The 21216-nt window shown below is 40.0% G+C and overlaps 1 protein-coding gene across 4 annotated transcripts in view; it reads right to left on the bottom strand.

Annotated features, from left to right (window-relative positions):
* Window positions 1-8850: 8850 nt before the first annotated feature.
* The window catches only part of elavl2 (ELAV like neuron-specific RNA binding protein 2), a 35983-nt gene continuing 23617 nt past the window's right edge, over window positions 8851-21216 (bottom strand). For 3 of the 4 annotated variants that reach the window (XM_061710000.1, XM_061710001.1, XM_061710003.1), the window contains 5 exons: window positions 19488-19591; window positions 17454-17607; window positions 14896-15121; window positions 14228-14266; window positions 8851-11411 (listed from right to left, as the gene is read on the bottom strand). In XM_061710000.1, coding sequence (XP_061565984.1) covers window positions 11081-11411; window positions 14228-14266; window positions 14896-15121; window positions 17454-17607; window positions 19488-19591 — 854 coding nt within the window. In that variant the 3' untranslated portion in view covers window positions 8851-11080. The remainder of the gene's footprint in view (window positions 11412-14227; window positions 14267-14895; window positions 15122-17453; window positions 17608-19487; window positions 19592-21216) is intronic. The other variant, XM_061710002.1, reaches the window with a different exon arrangement.

Below are 21216 nucleotides of genomic sequence, written 5' to 3'. Positions count from 1 at the left end.
CAAATGGAAATATGATGCAAAAGAGAAGTATCAAACATGGTATATTATACTTTGTAAGCGCCGCTGCCCTGTCTGTCAGCGGTGGCTCTTTCTGCACATTTCTCAGAGCCGAGTTAATACGGCACTTCACTTCCTCTGACCTACAACACGAGTCACGTCAACTCACCAAAAATGCTAGTAAGGCTCCGTTTTTACTCCTTGGTGAATTTGACTCATTTAGATGTGTGTACAATAAGCCATTGATCCCGACAGCAGATGCTACCTGTGCACCCGCTCCTCTCCGCTGCTGAAAGAGCCTTTCAAACAGGTGCTTAATGGCAGCACCTCGCACGGAGAGAAGGGGCTTGTAATTATCTGTGACACGGTGCCATTAAAAGGGATCATATACATGGCACCTAAAGCACCACCTCAGTCAACCTGAGGGCCTTTTCATTTAACAAGTTCAAGAGTATTTCATCTGGAAATCATAGTGGAAACAAACAGGGGCCTTTGTAGGTGGAGGGTCAAATGTAGAGCCTTGTGGGCTGGAGATACACAACAGGTTCATACAGACGTTATCACGTACATATAAAGATTACCTTCATCTCTCCAACGATGGTCTCCAGGTCCATGTACTTCGCGGCCATCCGTTTTTTGTTTTGAAATGACAAAATAAAAATAGAGAAATAATCCAAAATAATCCGTTTCCCATCTTTTGTTTTGATAATAAAAAACTGAAAACGGATCGTTATCCATTATCCGTTATCCGATTTCATTGATGTGTTTGAAAATCGAAATTGGGAATTAAAACAGGTCCGTGTAGGTCCGTGTATCTTTTGGTCATTGGATTTTTCCATCATGAGTGGAATCAAAAAACAAAAAACGATTGGTTTATTTGGCTTTCCTTTTAAAACAAAAAACAAATATTGAATTACACTGCATTTTTTATTTTTCTGTGTTAATATAATTTAACAAAGATTCAAAATACGCTTTTATTTTCGTTTTCTATTTCATATAAGAAAAATGAAATTACTAAGTCAACAGGAACGAAAAAACGAACCAAAAACAACAGTTTATTCATATTCGTGCACCGGAAGCTGGCATTTACAACCGAGTGAACTTAGTTCTGGATATTTGACAGGCATTCCTGTGACAATTCTCTCCAGGGGAAGTTTGATTTTAATATTTTATTGGTCGGGTTTACGTGACTCGGAAATGGCTCTGTATGCGGCAGTTCGGGTAACCATGGTTACCATGGCGGCGCTGGAACAACAGATCGAGGATTATTTTTTAAAGATTGATTAAGGACTTGTTCCACAGCGGTTTGACGCACAATGACATTTCCTGCACGTTGCAGCAGATGTGTCTCCTGCAATGCTCAGAAATGAGCGTCAGAAGATTCTGTGCTCGGCATGATCTGAGGAGAAAAAACGCAGAGCTGGAGAGCGTTTTGATTCAATCTATTTATGAGGTTTTTATTCAGATGTCCACAGTATATTGCAAATATACACACTGCATGCGACGCGAGCGAGAGTCAGCGTCAAAAGCAGTTCCATTTCTTTATTATTTATTGTACTGTCTACACTGGTTGCGAGCGACGCAGCGTCGTTTTGAGCTGGACTTTTGTCGCACGCCCTGCTTCTATTTTCTTCCCGTCGGTCGCGTTGAAAGCCGGTTGAAAGTTGAAAAAAAAGTTGAAAACGCTGTAGGAAACAGTCATTTCAATACAAGAACCTCAATAAAGTGGCAGCTGCTGGAGATCGCCAGGCTGGAAGATTCTGATAAAATAATAAGATATAAGAATCTTATCTTAATCTTATTAGGGCTTAATTTGTCCCGGATCCTGCCGGATTTCTCATGTCCTCTGCTTTTCCCCCACATCCCAGTAATGATCTGACATGCTGACATGTTTTTGCTGCATTTAACACCACGAACACGCTGGTCACTCCAGCTGTTCGCTGTTTGATTGCGTCACCACACGCCGTTATTAATTGTTCGGTTTTTTCCCCACTTATTCCACCGAATAATAAGCTTGTTTTCTGTTTAGAAAGTACAAACGTAGGGAGATTACAAGTAATCACCCATCTTTTACTTGTCCCTTTACTCTTTTAGGAGTTATTTTAGGAGTTTCTTTCAGGAGCGCACGGGCGGGTGAATAAAAGGCGAGTCTCCGCTGTCAATCAAAAGAACGCGGTAGAACGTGGGGCCGATAACGGGTTCAGAGCGGGTCCGATGCCACGCAGTGCGGCGCGACAGTCGGACGCTCGCGTGCAGTTAGGACAGGCTGTTAGGGAGCCGTAGCCTAATTTTTGTTGACCGCTTTGTACTGATCACTGATCACCCCGATCACGTTTGCAGTGTACACGTTTAAAACCCATTAAGCATGTCGGAAGGCCGTTGTGGCTGAGTTTTGTCATTAAACGCCATAAAACTTCTGTCGGACTCAGCGTGCTTCTCTGTCAGCAGCGCGTCATGCAAATATACAGGACCTAACAATAAACTCTCAAGCGGCTCTAAAAGTACAGGAAAGCCGCAATACCGGCTATCTGTGTTCACTGGGGGTGCATGCTGGAGAAGGTCGGGTTGGAAGAACCTGAGAGAGCTCCATCAGCCATACCATTAATTCCGGCGTCAGGTAAAGTTTGTGCTGCAGTGCAATTTATACATATAATGGTAATCACGTGGATACCTCACGCGTGGGACTAAATTAATTCTTCCAACCCGACCTTCTCCAGCATGCACCCCCAGTGAACACAGATAGCCGGTCATTCGGCCATGATGAATCAAAGCGCTCTCCAGCTCTGCGTCTTTTTCTCCTCAGATCATGCCGAGCACAGAATCTATGACGATCATTTCTGAGCATTGCAGGAGACACATCTGCTGCAACGTGCAGGAAATGTGTTTGTGCGTCAAACCGCTGTGGAACAAGTCCTTAATCAATCTTTAAAAAATAATCCTCGATCTGTTGTTCCAGCGCCGCCATGGTAACCATGGTTACCCGAACTGCCGCATACAGAGCCATTTCCGAGTCACGTAAACCCGACCAATAAAATATTAAAATCAAACTTCCCCTGGAGAGAATTGTCACAGGAATGCCTGTCAAATATCCAGAACTAAGTTCACTCGGTTGTAAATGCCAGCTTCCGGTGCACGAATATGAATAAACTGTTGTTTTTGGTTCGTTTTTTCGTTCTGTTGACTTCATTTTTCTTATATGAAATAGAAAACGAAAATAAAAGCGTAGGCCTATTTTGAATCTTTGTTAAATTATATTAACACAGAAAAATAAAAAATGCAGTGTAATTCAATATTTGTTTTTTGTTTTAAAAGGAAAATCAAATAAACCAATCGTTTTTTGTTTTTTGATTCCCACTCATGATGGAAAAATCCAATGACCAAAAGATACACGGACCCGTGTATCTTTTGGTCATTGGATTTTTCCGTCATGAGTGGGAATCAAAAAACAAAAAACGATTGGTTTATTTGATTTTCCTTTTAAAACAAAAAACAAATATTGAATTACACTGCATTTTTTCTTTTTCTGTGTTAATATGATTTAACAAAGATTCAAAATACGCTTTTATTTTCGTTTTCTATTTCATATAAGAAAAATTAAATTACTAGTCAACAGGAAGGAAAAAACGAACCAAAAACAACCGTTTATTCATATTCGTGCACCGGAAGCTGGCATTTACAACCGAGTGAACTTAGTTCTGGATATTTGACAGGCATTCCTGTGACAATTCTCTCCAGGGGAAGTTTGATTTTAATATTTAATTGGTCGGGTTTACGTGACTCGGAAATGGCTCTGTATGCGGCAGTTCGGGTAACCATGGTTACCATGGCGGCGCTGAAACAACAGATTAATGATTATTTTTTAAAGATTGATTAAGGACTTGTTCCACAGCGGTTTGACGCACAATGACATTTCCTGCACGTTGCAGCAGATGTGTCTCATGCAATGCTCAGAAATGAGCGTCAGAAGATTCTGTGCTCGGCATGATCTGAGGAGAAAAAGGCTACGCAGAGCTGGAGAGCGCTTTGATTCAATCTATTTATGAGGTTTTTATTCAGATGTCCACAGTATATTGTAAATATACACACTGCATGCGACGTGAGCGAGAGTCAGCGTCAAAAACAGTTCCATTGCTTTATTTTTATTGCACTGTCTACACTGGTTGCGAGCGACGCAGCGTCGTTTTGAGCTGGACTTTTGTCGCACGCCCTGCTTCTATTTTCTTCCCGTCGGTCGCTTTGAAAGCCGGTTGAAAGTTGAAAAAAAAGTTGAAAGCGCTGTAGGAAACAGTCATTCCAATACAAGAACCTCAATAAAGTGTCAGCTGCTGGAGGGAGATCGCCAGGCTGGAAGGTTCTGATAAGATAATAAGATATAATAAGAATCTTATCTTAGGGCTTAATTTGTGCCGGATCCTGCCGGATTTCTCGTGTCCTCTGCTTTTTCCCCACATCCCAGTAATGATCTGACATGCTGACATGTTTGCTGCTTTAACACCACACGCCGGTCACTCACGCTGTTCGCTGTTTCATTGCGTCACCGTTCGGTTTTTTCCCCACTTATTCCACCGAATAATAAGCTTGTTTTCTGTTTAGAAAGTACAAACGTAGGAAGATTACAAGTAATCACCATTTTTTTACTTGTCCCTTTACTCTTTCAGGAGTAATTTTAGGAGTTTCTTTCAGGAGCGCATAATTCAGGAGTGAATAAAGGCTGATTTATGGTTCCGCGTAAAATCGACGGCGTGGGTACGCGGCGACGCGCACCGTTCGGTGACTGGGCCGCGTAACCTACGCCATAAGGTCTGCGTTGGTGTAACGCGGTACCATAAATCAGCCTTTTAAAAGGCGAGTCTCAGCTGTCAATCAAAAGAACGTGGTAGAACGTGGGGCCGATGACGCGTTCAGTGTTTCAGGACAGAGCGGGTCCGATGCCACGCAGTGTGACGCGACGGTCGGACGCTCGCATGCAGTTAGGACAGGCTTTTAGGGAGCCGTAGCCTAATTTTTGTTGACCGCTTTGATCACTGATCACCCCGATCACGTTTGCAGTGTACACGTTTAAAACCCATTAAGCATGTCGGAAGGCCGTTGTGGCTGAGTTTTGTCATTAAACGCCATAAAACTTCTCTCGAACTCAGCGTGCTTCTCTGTCAGCAGCGCGTCATGCAAATATACAGGACCTAACAATAAACTCTCAAGCGGCTCTTTAAGGAAAGCCGCAATACCGGCTATCTGTGTTCACTGGGGGTGCATGCTGGAGAAGGTCGGGTTGGAAGAACCCTGAGAGAGCTCCATCAGCCATGAATTCCGGCGTCAGGTAAAGTTTGTGCTGCAGTGCAATTTATACATATAATGGTAATCACGTGGATACTTCACGCGTGGGACTAAATTAATTCTTCCAACCCGACCTTCTCCAGCATGCACCCCCAGTGACACAGATAGCCGGTCATTCGGCCATGATGAATCAAAGCGCTCTCCAGCTCTGCGTCTTTTTCTCCTCAGATCATGCCGAGCACAGAATCTTCTGACGCTCATTTCTGAGCATTGCAGGAGACACATCTGCTGCAACGTGCAGGAAATGTCATTGTGCGTCAAACCGCTGTGGAACAAGTCCTTAATCAATCTTTAAAAAATAATCCTAATTATAATAATTATAATATCCTAATTATAATAATATATATATATATATATATATATATATATATATATATACACATATATATATATACACATATATATATATACACATATATATATATATATATATATAATATATATATATATATATAATATAAATAATCTGTTGTTTCAGCGCCGCCGTGGTAACCATGGTTACCCGAACTGCCGCGTACAGAGCCATTTCCGAGTCACGTAAACCCGACCAATTAAATATTAAAATCAAACTTCCCCTGGAGAGAATTGTCACAGGAATGCCTGTCAAATATCCAGAACTAAGTTCACTCGGTTGTAAATGCCAGCTTCCGGTGCACGAATATGAATAAACGGTTGTTTTTGGTTCGTTTTTTCCTTCCTGTTGACTAGTAATTTCATTTTTCTTATATGAAATAGAAAACGAAAATAAAAGCGTATTTTGAATCTTTGTTAAATCATATTAACACAGAAAAAGAAAAAATGCAGTGTAATTCAATATTTGTTTTTTGTTTTAAAAGGAAAATCAAATAAACCAATCGTTTTTTGTTTTTGATTCCCACTCATGACGGAAAAATCCAATGACCAAAAGATACACGGACCAAAACAGCGAGTGGAAAACTCTTTTCTCTATTTCCTATTCGTTTCCAAGGATACTGAAAACAAGGATTGGACAAATGGGGGGATTGCACATGTGCAGTAATAAATTAAGAAAGTTGTTTCTGGTTGTTTTGTTCAGATTGAAAATTAACAGTTTGATTTTTTTAATGTTAATGTAGAAAATAAATCAAATATGAAACCTGGGAGTGAAACATGAGTTTAATCTGTAATCTGTCTTCACTCCGTCATGAAACTGCAGTGATGTTGTGACTGTGTCTGTTCAGCTGCAGCGTCCAATCAATAACATAAACTGAACTCTAACATACTGCCCCCCCGTTGGAAGCGAATAGGAAATAGAGAAAAGAGTTTTCCACTCGCTGTTTTAATTCCCAATTTCGATTTTCAAACACACCAATGAAATCAGATAACGGATAATGGATAACAATCCGTTTTCCGTTTTTTATTATCAAAATAAAAGATGGGGAACGGATTATTTTGGATTATTTCTCTATTTTTATTTTGTCATTTCAAAACAAAAAACGGATGGCCGCGAAGTACACGGACCCTCCACCAATCCAGTCATGCCAACAGTCTACAAAGATAAAACTCAACATTCAACTAAACCTGTTGGATCAAAACCATCAAATTTTCGACAACTTTAGCCAAGGAGAGTTTGGAAGTGTCCACACACTGAAGGCTAGTTTGGCTAATGTTGATCCTCCGAGGTCCATCAGGAGAAAACTACAACCCATGATGTTGAATAATAGCGTGGAGAAAGCCACCGTCGTCCAAAATCAACATTGCTGCTGGCCAGCAGTTAAAGATCACAAGAATAAAAAACGTTTGTGGTTTGATTGGGAATTTGGAAGAAAAAAAAAGACCAAAAGAGAGAAACTTGGTGGGGGTAGTATGATGGTCTGGGTTGGTGCATCTGCTCTGGGATGATTCACCATCACAGATGGTACGATGAACAGATGGCAGATGAAGCTAAGACAACCAAACACCACGAGGGGAACTATTTTGAGAAAAAGGCCAAGTCCTAAATTAACAAATGTGGAAGAACCTGAAGCTAATGAAGAAACCCAAACGTGTCAAAGTTGTTCTGTGCCAACGAACGGACTAAAATCCCTGAAAGCTGATGTGGAGGACTGACGAACAAAGCTGCATGTTCACTCGAAGTGAAGCTGCATGTATTTTTTTTACCATCTACACATGTGAATATTGGATAATGGAGCCAAGGCTAGATTTCTAGAAAGCTTTTAATACATCACCCACTGTGATTAACCTGGTCAAAGTAGCTGTCCTGTGAGTGCAAGAAGAAGAAGAAGTCAACATGCACAAAAAATATAAATGTAAAAGGTTCCTTGTGATGCTGGAGAAGCAAATTATAAATGAACATGACAAAGGCTGGTAAGCTAAAAATCACATCCACAGATGAGATGCACGTGTGTAAATCCTGCTGAAATCAGCAGCTTGGATCAAATACACCAGTTTATTTAATTCATGTCCAGCCACTGCTACATTTTATTAGGTTTTATCAGGTCATGGGTGGAATTACAAACAGATTTCATTAAACCTGATGTAGAAAGTGTGCAGCACCCGCTGTCCAAGCTCCAATCTTCATGTATGGCTCATGTAAGAATTGCCAAAGTTGCATCAGTGTACATGCTCCTCAAAATTTCAGCTTCCAGTGAATCAATACCCGGCAAGAAGCATGTTTTATTGGGAGGAATGACGTGTAAATATGCAGGATAACTGAACTGTAAATCCTGGAGCTGCTCTGAAAGTTTAAGCAGCTCACAGTAACCAACTTATCAGCGGCAGCCAAACAGATCGAGAACGGCCACGCGACTGAGCAGTTTTCATTAAAACGGAGGAACGTAGCCGAGCCGTCCCTCCAACAGCACAGGGAAGAGATTGGGGGAGGAAAAGGAGGAAAAAAAAAAAAAAAAGAAGAGTATTGTGGTTTCTTAAGCAGCCGCCATCCGCAGTGCCCCATAAATGACAGCAGGGCAGGATGAGGTGGCTGCACAGTGGGAATCACTTCAAAGCAGGCCATTTTATCTTCTGCGATTGCCAACCTCAAGTAGAGCATGAGGGAAGCAAAAAGAAACAAAAATACAATAAAATAAAATCAATACTCCATCAGCCGTCTTCCCTCAAGCCTCGGGCTGCTCGGTTGGTACATTCGGAGTGACGGATCTTTGCTGTGCTCACAGATGCCCAGATCACTGGTGAATAAACTGGTAACAGACGTCCTACACCTTCAAATCTATCGTGTATATTTAATGCTACTTTAATGCTCTGCCAATTAATGGCAGTCAGTCCTGAGACGAGTGCAGAACTGCATGAATCAGTTTGTCAAACATGTCGGAGATGGTTTTAACTGGCCTCATACGGTCTCGTTTACAGCCTGGATATGTGTGAGAAATCCTAACATTTGTGTATTTTAATGACTTGAAAAGGCTGAGAAGGTCCAGGAAGTGAGCGGTGGTTAAACACGCGATTGTGTCAAGTTTAATCTTCTCTGCTGCAGACAAATGATGATCCCATAAGCTCCATTGCCCTTCAAAACATATTTATTGATGTACTGAACATTGAAAAAAAAATAATCCAAAGTATCCAAACACAAAGTAAAGAACATGTACATCCGTTTAAATATTCAACAAAAAATATTCTATTTCAAAGATGTCGTGAACAAAGTAAGACTACACAACTTCAAATAAATAATTTCTCATTAAGAATTGAGATAACAGGGGTTCAAAAAGGGACACGTTTTCATGCCTGACCATCAGCACAAATTTTTCAAGACCAAATTATTCAGATTACAAAAGGAGATGAAAAATAAAAAAGGAAATTCCAATCACGACAAGTCAGGCATGAAAGATGTGCACTCCCCCCGCAGCAGCAAGTATCACAACTCATCTGGAATTAAAGTTTAACTTTTACAAGTAACACAAATTTGGAAAGAAAAAAAAAAAAAAAGCAGTTGCAAAGAATTCTATAATGCATAGCCCACTGCTCATTTAAGGGGAAGCGTGACTAGTAACCAGCTGAAAGGCCGAGAAGATGCAGGCGCAGGATTCAGCGCAGGACTAATGCATCCCAGGCTCGGCCAGAAGAAATTTGTTCGGTCAAGATGAGTGTGATGTTCGGCAACTTTTTGCGACCAATTTTGCTTTCACTAAAATGCAACTGCTTCACTGTCCTTCCTCAAAGAGAATAAAGCAATACACACCTTTTTACGATTTTAAAGACAGGTTATATGCATTACGTATATATAGATATATGAAAGAAAAGTAAAGTAGTTCAAAATGTGGTTTATATCCATTCTTTACCACATAAATATATATCTATGATGTTTATATATATTAAAAAAAATGTCTATAGTTCTGTAATTTTTTTTTTTTTTTTTTTTAAACGAAGAAAGACTATCTACAGACCAAACGACCAACAAATATGATGCACTAATGCTAGTCCATAGGACAACGAATCAAGTATCAACTCAAGTTTAAATGAAATAAAAACAAAATATCAAGAAAGAAAACACTTTACATACTCCATGGAGGGAAGAATAGGAAAACAAGTCACTTTCCAAAACTAGAAGTCCAAACTAGAACTAAAATAAGTTTGCCAAATACTCAACGTAAAAAAGGACTTATTTACACAGCTCAGTCATTGATTCTTCACACCTTTTTTTTCTCCTCCTCTCTTTTACGCGGCTGCCTTCATTGGCTCATTCTCAATGTTTCATATAAAGTATGTAAAAACGCCTAATGGTTGACACCATGCCAAAAATCTGACTGATGATATATTGTGGATATGCCACAAAAACACCATGAGCTCCATCTGAAGGGAATCTGAGGAAGAACTGATTTAAATCCCCCATTTAACTTTTAAGATCTCTCCTTTTTGGGATGTTGCATGCATTCTTGCAAATAACCTTTTATTTTTGTCTGGAAAGCTAGTTGCTGGTCGATCTGACGACCAGGAATGACAGAGGACCCACAGACGATTTACAAATGAAACCAGCACTCCCACTGATTCTATAGTCTAAAGATAATACAAAGATCTCAAAAGGTATCTTTTACATCATAAATCTCTCCAGAAATGTCAACCACTGCAAACTTTCTTGTAAAGTTCAAAAGCTCACAAGGTGTCATATGAAGATATTTCTCAAAGTATCCAAGTCAAAATATTTTGTTCCAGGTCCAGTAAAAAGTTTTTCCAAATTTTTCTTTTTATAAAAATAGATGCTTTTTAAACCCACATCAAAGAGGTTCTTAGCTCTTTGGCAAGGTACTGCTTTAAGAATTTTTTTTGTCTTTTTTTTGTCCATTAAGTTTACAATAAGCAACATTACGCAGCCAACCAATGACCAACTCATTACTATAAACTAACAAAAATAAAACCAAAAAAACAAACCAGCTCAAAATAAGTTCTTGCTTAACAACTCTAGGCATAACGCACCTCTGGCAAATCAGGCCACAGAACTAAAAGAAAAATCACAACACATAACTTTACAAGACTTGGTGTTTCAAAGCAACCTGCAACAAAAGGACAAAACTCAGTAATGTTTTAAACGGTCCATCTGGTAAGACAGCAAGAGTCAACGTCACAGGCATCATATCCTGCAGGATTTTTTTTTTTCTGGTTTAAACTATATTAAGATTGAAAGCGCAGTAATTAAGAAAAACAAAAAAACAAAGTAAATTCACATTGTTGGACGCTAAATATTGATTACAAAGCTGTTTTTACTAATGTAGAAAGTTATGTTCAACACGCTTCCATTTTCCGTTTCCTGGTGAGTTTCTAAGAACAATCTTAGTGGGTTTTAGGCTTTGTGTGTTTTGTTGGTTTTGAACGAGACTTGCAGAACTCTGTCCCCGAGGCGGTATCCATTCAGGCTGGCGATGGCCACAGCTGCCTCGTCATAATTAGTCATGGTGACAAAACCAAATCCTTTGCACTTGTTTGTGTTGAAATCACGAATGACCTTGACATTTGTGACGGCTCCGAACGGCCCGAACATCTGCCAGAGGATGCTTTCATCTGCGTCTGGAGCCAGGTTGTAGACGAAAATGCACCAGCCGGTGCCTGCGTGCCCCGGGATGTTGATGCCAGCCAAACTGGTCACCCCGTCGATGGCCATGGGGGAGAACCTGCTGTAAAACAAAGAGGAGGAACACGGTTTAAGGCAAAAACACAAAATGAGCACAAAACATCCTCTTTGCAAGACAACGTCAAGCAAAACAGACAAATAAAACCTGACAAGCCTCTACAGGGATCAGCCCCATCTACGCTTCCTGAGCCGGTGGTTACAGTGTTGGCACCATTCTTTCATTTCAGGAGCTGAAATTAGGAAAAGATGGCCTCTCAAACCAGCTAAAAAAAAAACAACAAAACAAAACAATAAAGTGTCCTTAACAGCCTTTCTCAACCAAGTCATCAAGGGAAAGCAACAGCACAATCTAGCCATGTTTTGAGCTTAAAAAGCATTAGTGGTTCTAGGGCTGGGCAATATGGACCAAAAGTCACATCTCGATATTTTCGATACTCGATATATATGGATATTTTCTCTGTGCCATAATTGGGGTTTCCCCCAAAGCATTATAGCATAGCATCTCTGTTAGCTTTCTTTTTTTTTTTACATATTTTTTTTAAATATCCCTTTCCTGCATAACAATTAAATTAAAATACACTGCAATTAATACAATGTAGACAGTAACAGGCAGACTTTTCCACTGAGGTTGATAGTTGTGCAAATAACAAAACATTGGTGCAAATCTCAAATAAAACATTCAAGTCAATTTATCACAAAATAAGCTATATCAAAATAATTTTTTTTTTTTAAATCGATATAAACGATATTGTCTCGTACCATATCGCGTTTGAAAATATATTGATATATATTCAAATCTCGATATATCGCCCAGCCCTAAGTGGTTTAAGTCAAAAACCATGCAGCCACATCTGGAGACCAGATTGTTCACTGTTGTCCGAGTCTTTTTCAAGACCAGAACACAGTGACACAGAAAAGCCCTGACCATCGGGGCACATGTGGTTTTGCGGTTTCAAGAAACAAAACTCAAGAGTGCCTGGAAAGCTTATGAATTATTGCTGCTGGTGTCACATACAATTAACTGCTCCAGTTGGCCTCTATGGGAACATGCACTATGACAGGTGTGCTCCCAGCATCAGGGACCCAGAGAGAGATTTGGTAATGAAGATGTCCATCAATAAGCAAGACAAAAAACCCCCAAAAATAAATAAATAAAATAAAATCACTGGTCTAGTTTGCTGTTGCTGGTGGTGGCTCCGAACTTAAGCAGTTGCACTCGAGGAAGATAAAACCAGACACAACCAAGTGTCAGCACAGTCTATAATAGATCAAGGTTTAAAAAAAAAGGAGCTGCCAAAGTCTACCTGCTAGTCAGAGGAGAAATGCTTTAATCCATGATGATTACAGCGCTCCAGTGCACCTGTGTCAAAACTTAATGTGCTTTTAATGCAGTGACTGTGCAAGATGAGGTTAAGTACAAGTGTATGTACTTTATGAATATCACAACTATACATTTGTTCTTAAATGGGAAGTAAAAGCATGAACAGATAGGGGGTCAGGATGGATGACCTTCAGATGCAGCAACAGGTTCAGCTCAAGGTTCCCCCGCTGAGCAGACGATGAACTGCATCTTAATTACTGCACAAGTATCTAACAACTGCACTCCAAAGTTCTGTAGTGTGAACACTACTTTTACTGTCGCATCATGTAACATGAAGATGCATGTTTCTTTTAGTTTAGATGAGCCAAGTGTGTGAAGACGAGAGCACTTTTGACTCTAGATTGAAGCGATCATGCGTGTACATTACAGTAAGTTTTACATCAATTTAAAAAAAGGCAACAATGAGAGGAAAGTAATCTTTAGATAATCTGCAGAGGAACCTGAAGTTTAATTGTTTAAGCACTCTGGTTGACTGGACATCATCCCAACTGAGGTACAGTTGCTTTTCTGTCTACTTGCTGGTATTGAGAGAAAATAAATGTACAGATTTACAAGAGCATCGTACAGAATAATATCAGGGTTGACTTGTTCTCATGAGGGTCAGTAGAAGGTGGTGCAGCAGGACAAGGTCTACAAACTAACTTAAATCCATCACAGAGTGAATTCAGGGAAAAATAAAGAAATACAATACAGGACTGTCTCAGAAAATTAGAATATTGTCATAAAGTCCTTTATTTTCTGTAACGCAAGTAAAAAAAAAAAAATGTCATACATTCTGGATATATTACAAATCAACTGAAATATTGCAAGCCTTTTATTATCTTAATATTGGTGATTATGGTTTACAGTTTAGGATTAAGATTCCCAGAATATTCTAATTTTTTGAGATAGGATATTTGAGTTTTCTTAAGCTGTAAGCCATGATCACCAATATTAAAATAATAAAAGGCTTGCAATATTTCAGTTGATTTGTAATGAATTCAGAATGTATGATATTTTTTGCATTACAGAAAATAAAGGACTTTATCACAATATTCTAATTTTCTGAGACAGTCCTGTATGCCTGTTGGACTTAATCCTATAGCGATGTCGACAGCAAACGTCCTCCAGATGTGTCCAAGCGGAAGCAGTTGTGGAAAGAGGAACGGTAAAACCCTCATCCCGAATGTCTGCAGGTCTGATCCAGAAACTGAAGCTGGTTGAGCTTTCTTTGGCTGCATGAACTTCAAACTGCACTAGTTTTTCATCCCACGAGAAAACTATAAATCAGCCTAGGCATATTGTCTTTTTCTGACCACATTTGTTGGAGAAAATAATAAAATATGCAGAAAACCAAACACTTCTTGCAGCTACATCATCTGGTCCAAGTTTTACATGCAGAGGAAATCTCATATAATCTCCCATCGAGTTTGTACAAGCTCATGCAGAATCACTGACCAAACTATAAAGAAGAAAAAAGAAAAAAAAAGCTGGATTACCTTTTGACTCCATATGCCATGTTCAGCAAATTGTCCAACCTGTAAAAACAAAGAAACAAAAACTATTTTACTAAACATTTTTAGACCCCGATGGCAGATGAGTAACAGTGCTGATACCATGATCAATGTCTCTTGGTCCAGTCTGTCTTGAATCACAGGTCTATGTTTGTTCATTAACCTGATGTCTGAATTTATGTTCCAATAAGCAACAAGCACGAGACAACTGACAGATGAAGCCCATGCAGACTGTGTAGTTTAGGCGCAACGCTGCAGCAGTGGCAGCATAATTACTAAATTAAAAAAAAAAAAAAAGGTTTGCATTTTCAAATAAGACTCAACTTCTGCAAATCACTGGTCCTGAAAAATAGAATTATGGATTAATATCAACATTGCTTTGTAGCAGTCAAAACATTTTTTTTTGCTGGAGTATTAACTCCTCTTTCTTATATTTGCCAAAATCAGCTTAAACTACAACAGGAGCAACAAAAAGATATGAAGGTGAATATGAAGATGACTTATTCTGTTGAGATCTGATGAGCTCCAGCAATATATTCACTATACTGCTGGGACCAGGTCATTGGACAAAGCGTCAGATGGTCAACAGAATCAGCTCTTCCAGCGGTAGGACAGGCTGGACCTGATCAGGTTCCTAGGCAGGCCAGTTTTACCTGAAACGTTGTGCCTGCTGTGCGAGGGGTCCTGGGTACCTTCGATTGGGAGACTGATACAGCTGCGACAGCAGCGCCTGGCTCGTCTTCTGACTCGGGTTGTTTGCGAACTTGACTGTAATTGGTTCAGTGGCACCAGGCGGCTTCTGACAGTTCAGACCTTTGATGGCCTCTTCGGCCTCAACTCGCCGGTCGAAGCGAATGAAGCCAACCCCCCTGGAAACGCCTGGGAAAAAAACAAATATTTTATCCATTATAGCAGTGGTCCCCAACCTTTTCTGAACAGCGGACCGGTTTAATGTCAGACAATATTTTCACGGCCCAATCTAAAGGTGTAGTTGATAAAAACTAAAGAAAATGACAAGATCAGCATTAAAAACTGTGGTATTTTCTGTGGTAATGAATAATAAAACATAATTTTCGAAAAAATAAAATAAAATAATGGAAATTGTAAATTACCTTTTAATATGAGTATTTCTATGCATGTGTTTTTATGAGACCGATATTTAGCACTTTTATTTTGAAGGCGTCTCGCCGAGACCTTGTAAACATCCGGCGCTTCGGACTTTGATGGTAAAAGTTTAACAGCAGTAGAAAGTGTGTCTGAAAGACTAAACGAGTGTCGGGAATGCTAAAGTGGAGCCAAACTGACACAAAAAGCTCCTGCTGATAAGGATTTGTTTTCTTTGCAAATGTTATGCTGTATTTATGTACATATTGAGTTTTGGTTATTCATGTATTGTGGTTAGCGGTAGGCCTGATTTATGGTCCGCGTTAAATCGACGGCTTAGCCTACGGCGTAGGAGCGCGGCGACGCACACCCTACGGCGTAGGCTCTGCGTAGGTGTAACGCGGGACCATAAATCAGCCTGTGTAGCTTTATTACCGAGCGAGCAGCTGCGTCGGTCTGTATTTAAGTTAAATGAAACTTATATGAATGTAGAAAGACTAACTATTTTATTGTATTCCTTTATATCTCTTACGGTGTGTTTGCAGTGTATTTACTGTACATCCAAGGAATAAAAACATTGTGAACCATCAGTTTGAGAGTCATCCATCATCAGGGGATGCTACAGAAATTATTTTTTCTCTCTGTGCGGCCCGGTACCAGATGACCCACGGCCGGGGCCCGGGGGTTGGGGACCGCTGCATTATAGAAGTATTTTGTCAATGGCTGAACCCTAACAATCATAACCGGATACATGTTCTTTGGGTACGTTCATTACTTTTCCCCCTACGCTTTTGCAAATAGCCATTTCTACCTCTCTCCCTCTCCTTTAGCAGTAAAGTAATTACAGCATGCCCGAAACCTGAGCTGCATGCCACGATATAAATTGGAAAAACCAGTCGGGAAATGAACCCCTTCCCCATCATACCGTTTTAGGATATGTCATTTAGCATATTCATACAAGACACATTTCTTGGTGTTGTGCATTACTGCTGCCTGCCAGATATGTCATACATTTAAAACAAAAACAACAGCAGCCAGTACAGCCAGCTACACCCATTCACAGCCATTTCCACAAGTACAGAACATACTGAATCAACAGAGCAGGTTTTATGAGACTTGTACAGGAGTGTCCAGAAGCCATTATTTAAAAAACAAAATAAAAAGGGAAAAAAAAAAGGGCTTTGGTTGATACGAGAGAAACAGCTCTCCCTTCTGTCTTAAATGAACATGCAATATTGAGTCTTTAAAACCAGTAACAGGACTGAACGCCTTCCTCTCCAGCGTTCCTACTCCACTGCAGACATTTTGGATGTCTTTTATTGATATTCTGGTCGTCTCACACACACACACACACACACACACACACACACACCAGACTAATTATGTCCCTATTCCATTTTAGCATCCTTGACTTGTGTTTTCCTCTTTTTTTCCTGCATTAACACATTTAAGTATGTGCAGTTAATTGATTTGAAGGCAGTGATGGGGTTCCAAATATCTGTTCCTGTCAACAGCATATTGTGATCCTGCTGTTTTCAAATAAGAACAGCAGGATTGCAGGTTGTTGCATTAACGGGGAATTCTCCAGGAATTGTGTTTTGTTTTTTTTGGTAATTTTTTAAAATGCTTGAAAAATATTAAATTCCCACGTTGCTGCCAGAAGGATTATACATTTCAGGCGCACGTCAGCCAATAACCACTGAGGGAACGTCTCAGTGAAAGATTTCTTTTAGTTTTCTGCTTCCACACGATGGCTGAGGAATGGAAAAACGTAACCACTCTAAATACATTTCATTTCTTTCTATAAAAAAAAACAAGCATCCGTGTACACCTTGGGGATGGAAAAAGAAGGGAGGGGAGGAGGCACCGAGTCCTGCTACTTTACACCCATTTTCATATTCTTTCAATGCATATTTATGAACACCTCTAGTGGAAAATTGCATTTTTGGGATCCTCATGTCTCCTCCTCTGACGCATCTCTCAGTCCTGGCTGTGTCATTTTGTTCAGCAGTTCCAAGGCAAAAGCAGGAAAGAGCATGTGAATGTAAAAAAAAAAAAAAGGGGAACAAAGAGGAGAGGGAGCTAGAAGCTGTCATGTTCAACTCACCCGTCACCTGGTCCACCAGAATACGTGAGGTAATGATGCGTCCATACTGAGAGAAGAGCTGTTCCAGTTCCTTCTGCGTCATGGTTTTTGGCAAGCCACTGACGTACAAATTTGCATCTCTGATTGAGGCGGAGCTTGGACGCGCATAGGAAACCTACAAGCAGACAGTTCACCGTCAGCACCTTAAGATTATACTGTAGCACGTTCAGCAGGTGATTACAGGCAGAGCTTGCGATATTCATCACCTCTGCTGTGAATCGATCAGTCTGATATCAATCACCATCTCATGGAAATTATTATAAATATACGCAAAGAAAGCCACAAATAATTTGTATTCACCAATGCAATTTCATATCAATTGCTTCATATGTTCGATACCTTCGTGCTCCACAAATGTGATACCACTCGACTGTCGTGGAAGCATTTTAGTTGTTTTCTATCCATCAACTCAGAAAACGGCTGCATCAGTCCCGTCAATAAACATCAGTTGACACAACACTTAACATTTAACACATAAAAATATTAAGCACCCCAAGATCATCATGTTCTCAGAGGAAGACTCATTGGGAGGGTTAAAATAAAACAATTTTTCGTCACATCCCTTAATTAATTTTCCTCATCATACGTTCTCATTTTCAGTCGTGCAATCATCGAATAAGGAAATAGTTTTTCTTTATGGGGCATGAACCATTTCAGGACAGTTTCTGGTGAGTGAATCATACCAAATTAGTTGGTACTTAAAGATAAAAAAGGAAACGTCATTTAAGTTCAACTAAGCTTAAATGAGGTATTCATACACTCATATCGAGGGCCGAAGAACATAACCTTCTATCTTTTTTAAGCATACCTTTATACATTGGGTGGAAATAATGTACAGACAGGCTGAATAGGTGCAGCCCACCTCGTGATGTCATCTAAAGTGAAAAACACCAGTCAGACAATTTTAGAGATAGGAGGTTATGTTCTTCGGCCCTCGATATGTACCATAGTATATACTGAATGCAAGGCTTCATCCTAAAGGGAGCAGTGCGAGGTCAGAGTCTTGAGCAGGACACTGACGGCCGGGCAGGAGACTGAACCTTCTCTACATACTGATCAGGGGAAACCCACTTTTTCCACACCTCTAAATCCGTCTCAGCTATTCATTTGTACATGAACTTGGTAGTCTTGTACATGGTACAAGACTGAAGCGTGAACAAACGTGTCCCATATTATATTTTGAAAAGTTACTCTGAAGGGAAAGCTTATCACGCGTTTCTAAAGGCTAAAGCTTCCTGTCCATATCCAGATGACTAATCTCACCACCTTTTACTCCCCCCCAGTCTCACCTTTGATGCCAATATGTGTAAAGTATATTCCTCTAACTCACTAGGGGTTTATTTGCACATCTAACAGAGCAGCTAGAGAACTTCAGGTGTGTGATACATGGATGAGTGTTGTTCTACTTTCAGGGCCAAGGGCTGAGGCAGAACCACGACATGGTAAAAATGTTTTCCACTGTCATAATGTGACCACGTGACCAAGCACACTAATGACAAATTCAACATCATTCAAACATTTTCTGTCTCAAAATAAATGCATTTAAAAAAAATAAATGTTTTTGCCTACAGGACATCTACCTATTACCCATCAAATGTGATATGAAAAGATAGGACCACAGTGAAAAACAGACCTAAAAATCTGGCTCCAACATCCACAAATCCTGCAGCACTATATGAAGCAAATGAGTTTTTCCACTGGCACATTGGAGAGCTACATTGCCTGATGAATGCTAATGGAAGGCGCCTCGCTGTAAAGGCATACAGCAGAGCTACGGCACATGCAACCATAGAAACAGTTCTGCTCTACTTGAGGCCCAAGCAAAGCTGTCTGTGCCCAGATTAACAATAGGGTCCCTTTCCACTCCACATTGCTCCAGCCTCATTATGCTTCAACACCAGCCTAGAGAGGGAGACAAGTACTGTCTTTTTCTTTAAAAAAAAAAATAAAAAAAAGCAATCTTCCATGAAACGTAACCAAAGGACAGCATCTTACCTTGATGGTTTTAGTCTGAAGCCTCAAGCCATTTAAGGTATTAATGGCCTTTTCTGCATCTTTTGGGTCCACATAGTTCACAAATCCATAGCCTAGGCTCTGCCCTGCAACCACAAAACAAAAATATATAGATATATATTTTTATGAAGTGTGGAAACCAGACTAAAGTCCCCAGATTCATATTGCAACCAAATTTGAGTGCAGTGAATACAATTTCACCACTGGTAATAGAGTAAAAACCAAAGATTATAGGGACTTCATTTTTCCCCACATCAAAGGTCAGTCAGACATCGATTTTCAACAACTAGTTCTCCGACAGCTCTTTGACAGACCTGTTTTAAATTAAAAATGACAAGCAATTGCTCTGCTGTCAAAAACTCATCTACAGCACAGTGAGGTTTTGAGAGCTGCTGCGTTTCCTTCCCCTTGCAGTTTCTCTGAAATATACAATAGATTGACACCCACTCCATGTGCACAGAGTCAATTCAATTTTCTCTACCCACAGCGTTGGGTTTCTCCACAATTCTGGGGCTGGTCAAGCTCACCAGCACAAACATTTTAGCATTTCACTGTTACACTTGCACAAGTAAGTTGTTCTCTAACCCCATCCCATGTAAATGTTTGATGTTGACAAAGATACTCTATACAGAAGCGCATTACCGTTACTGCCAATGGTATGAAATGGTAAACACTTCCTGTCTCCTAAGTGGGCGTGGTCGCCCCTCTCCCCACATCGTTTTGGAAGTGTTGTGAACGAGATACAGTACAACTTTATTATTTGCGCCTTATTTTGCCACTTTTTTTTTATCTGCTACCTTAATGTCCGATATCAACCCAGTACAAGATCATCGGATCAGTCTAATATTCTTTTTGCCCTTCCAAAAAGACTTCAGTAATAACAATAACAGTATTATTAAGCAAAGAAGCAAGTTTTATTTTAGTTTTAAACTTCATTTTATCCGATGGGAAAACGACTTTGGCAGTTCTGCAGTGACCGACAACTCTGAGCAGAGCTATGTATTATTATATTATTAGCTATGAGAGCCAAATCTCACGAGAGTGTGTTGCTCAGACAGAGACAGGTCTCAAACAAAGTTCATTTTCTCCTAATCTGTCGGTCTGAAAATTGCCATTTTGGTGTCAGAATGTTCAGAAGGTTTGTGGCTTTTGAAAAATGGGTCCCATATTTACTTAGGTTACTATGGGGTGAAGGAATTGGTAATAATCTGTGCTCACCTTCACTTTTCCCATAGGACTCAATAGACTCAGGACCTGCTGTTTCTCCTAAAGGGGCAGTGGGGAAACCCACGTGACACAGATACAGGAAACTGAACCGTAGTGGGCTGTCTCGTTTATAGAACGTCTACGACCCTTACCCTCAGGAACTAGGTGCACAAAACATCTCAGCTGCTCAAATCTCCTTAATACACTCTACACCCCCAAATCAACAGGAAGGAAGTTTACAAAGTTTTATAGCATGCAGGTAAAAAGTCAATCAATATATCCAGAAAGCAGTACATGTGTAGTATTAAGAGATTTGACATGATATGCATTAAAAGGCTCTTTAATCTGCATTTCTCATAAATGCAGTGATGCTGTTGCTCTCTCCAAAAGACACACGGAGGACGGAGTCAGAGCTCAACTCCCAAAGATCAAAGCTCAAACCACAATCTCTGCGTGGAAAGACAAGCAGATCCTCAAACCCCAGTATGGCAATCAGTTCAATACA

Source organism: Cololabis saira, chromosome 20, assembly GCF_033807715.1.
Source record: "Cololabis saira isolate AMF1-May2022 chromosome 20, fColSai1.1, whole genome shotgun sequence".
Taxonomy (NCBI): domain Eukaryota; kingdom Metazoa; phylum Chordata; class Actinopteri; order Beloniformes; family Belonidae; genus Cololabis; species Cololabis saira.
The sequence above is the reverse complement of the archived record's forward strand: the minus strand, read 5'-3'. Positions and strand labels throughout refer to the sequence as shown.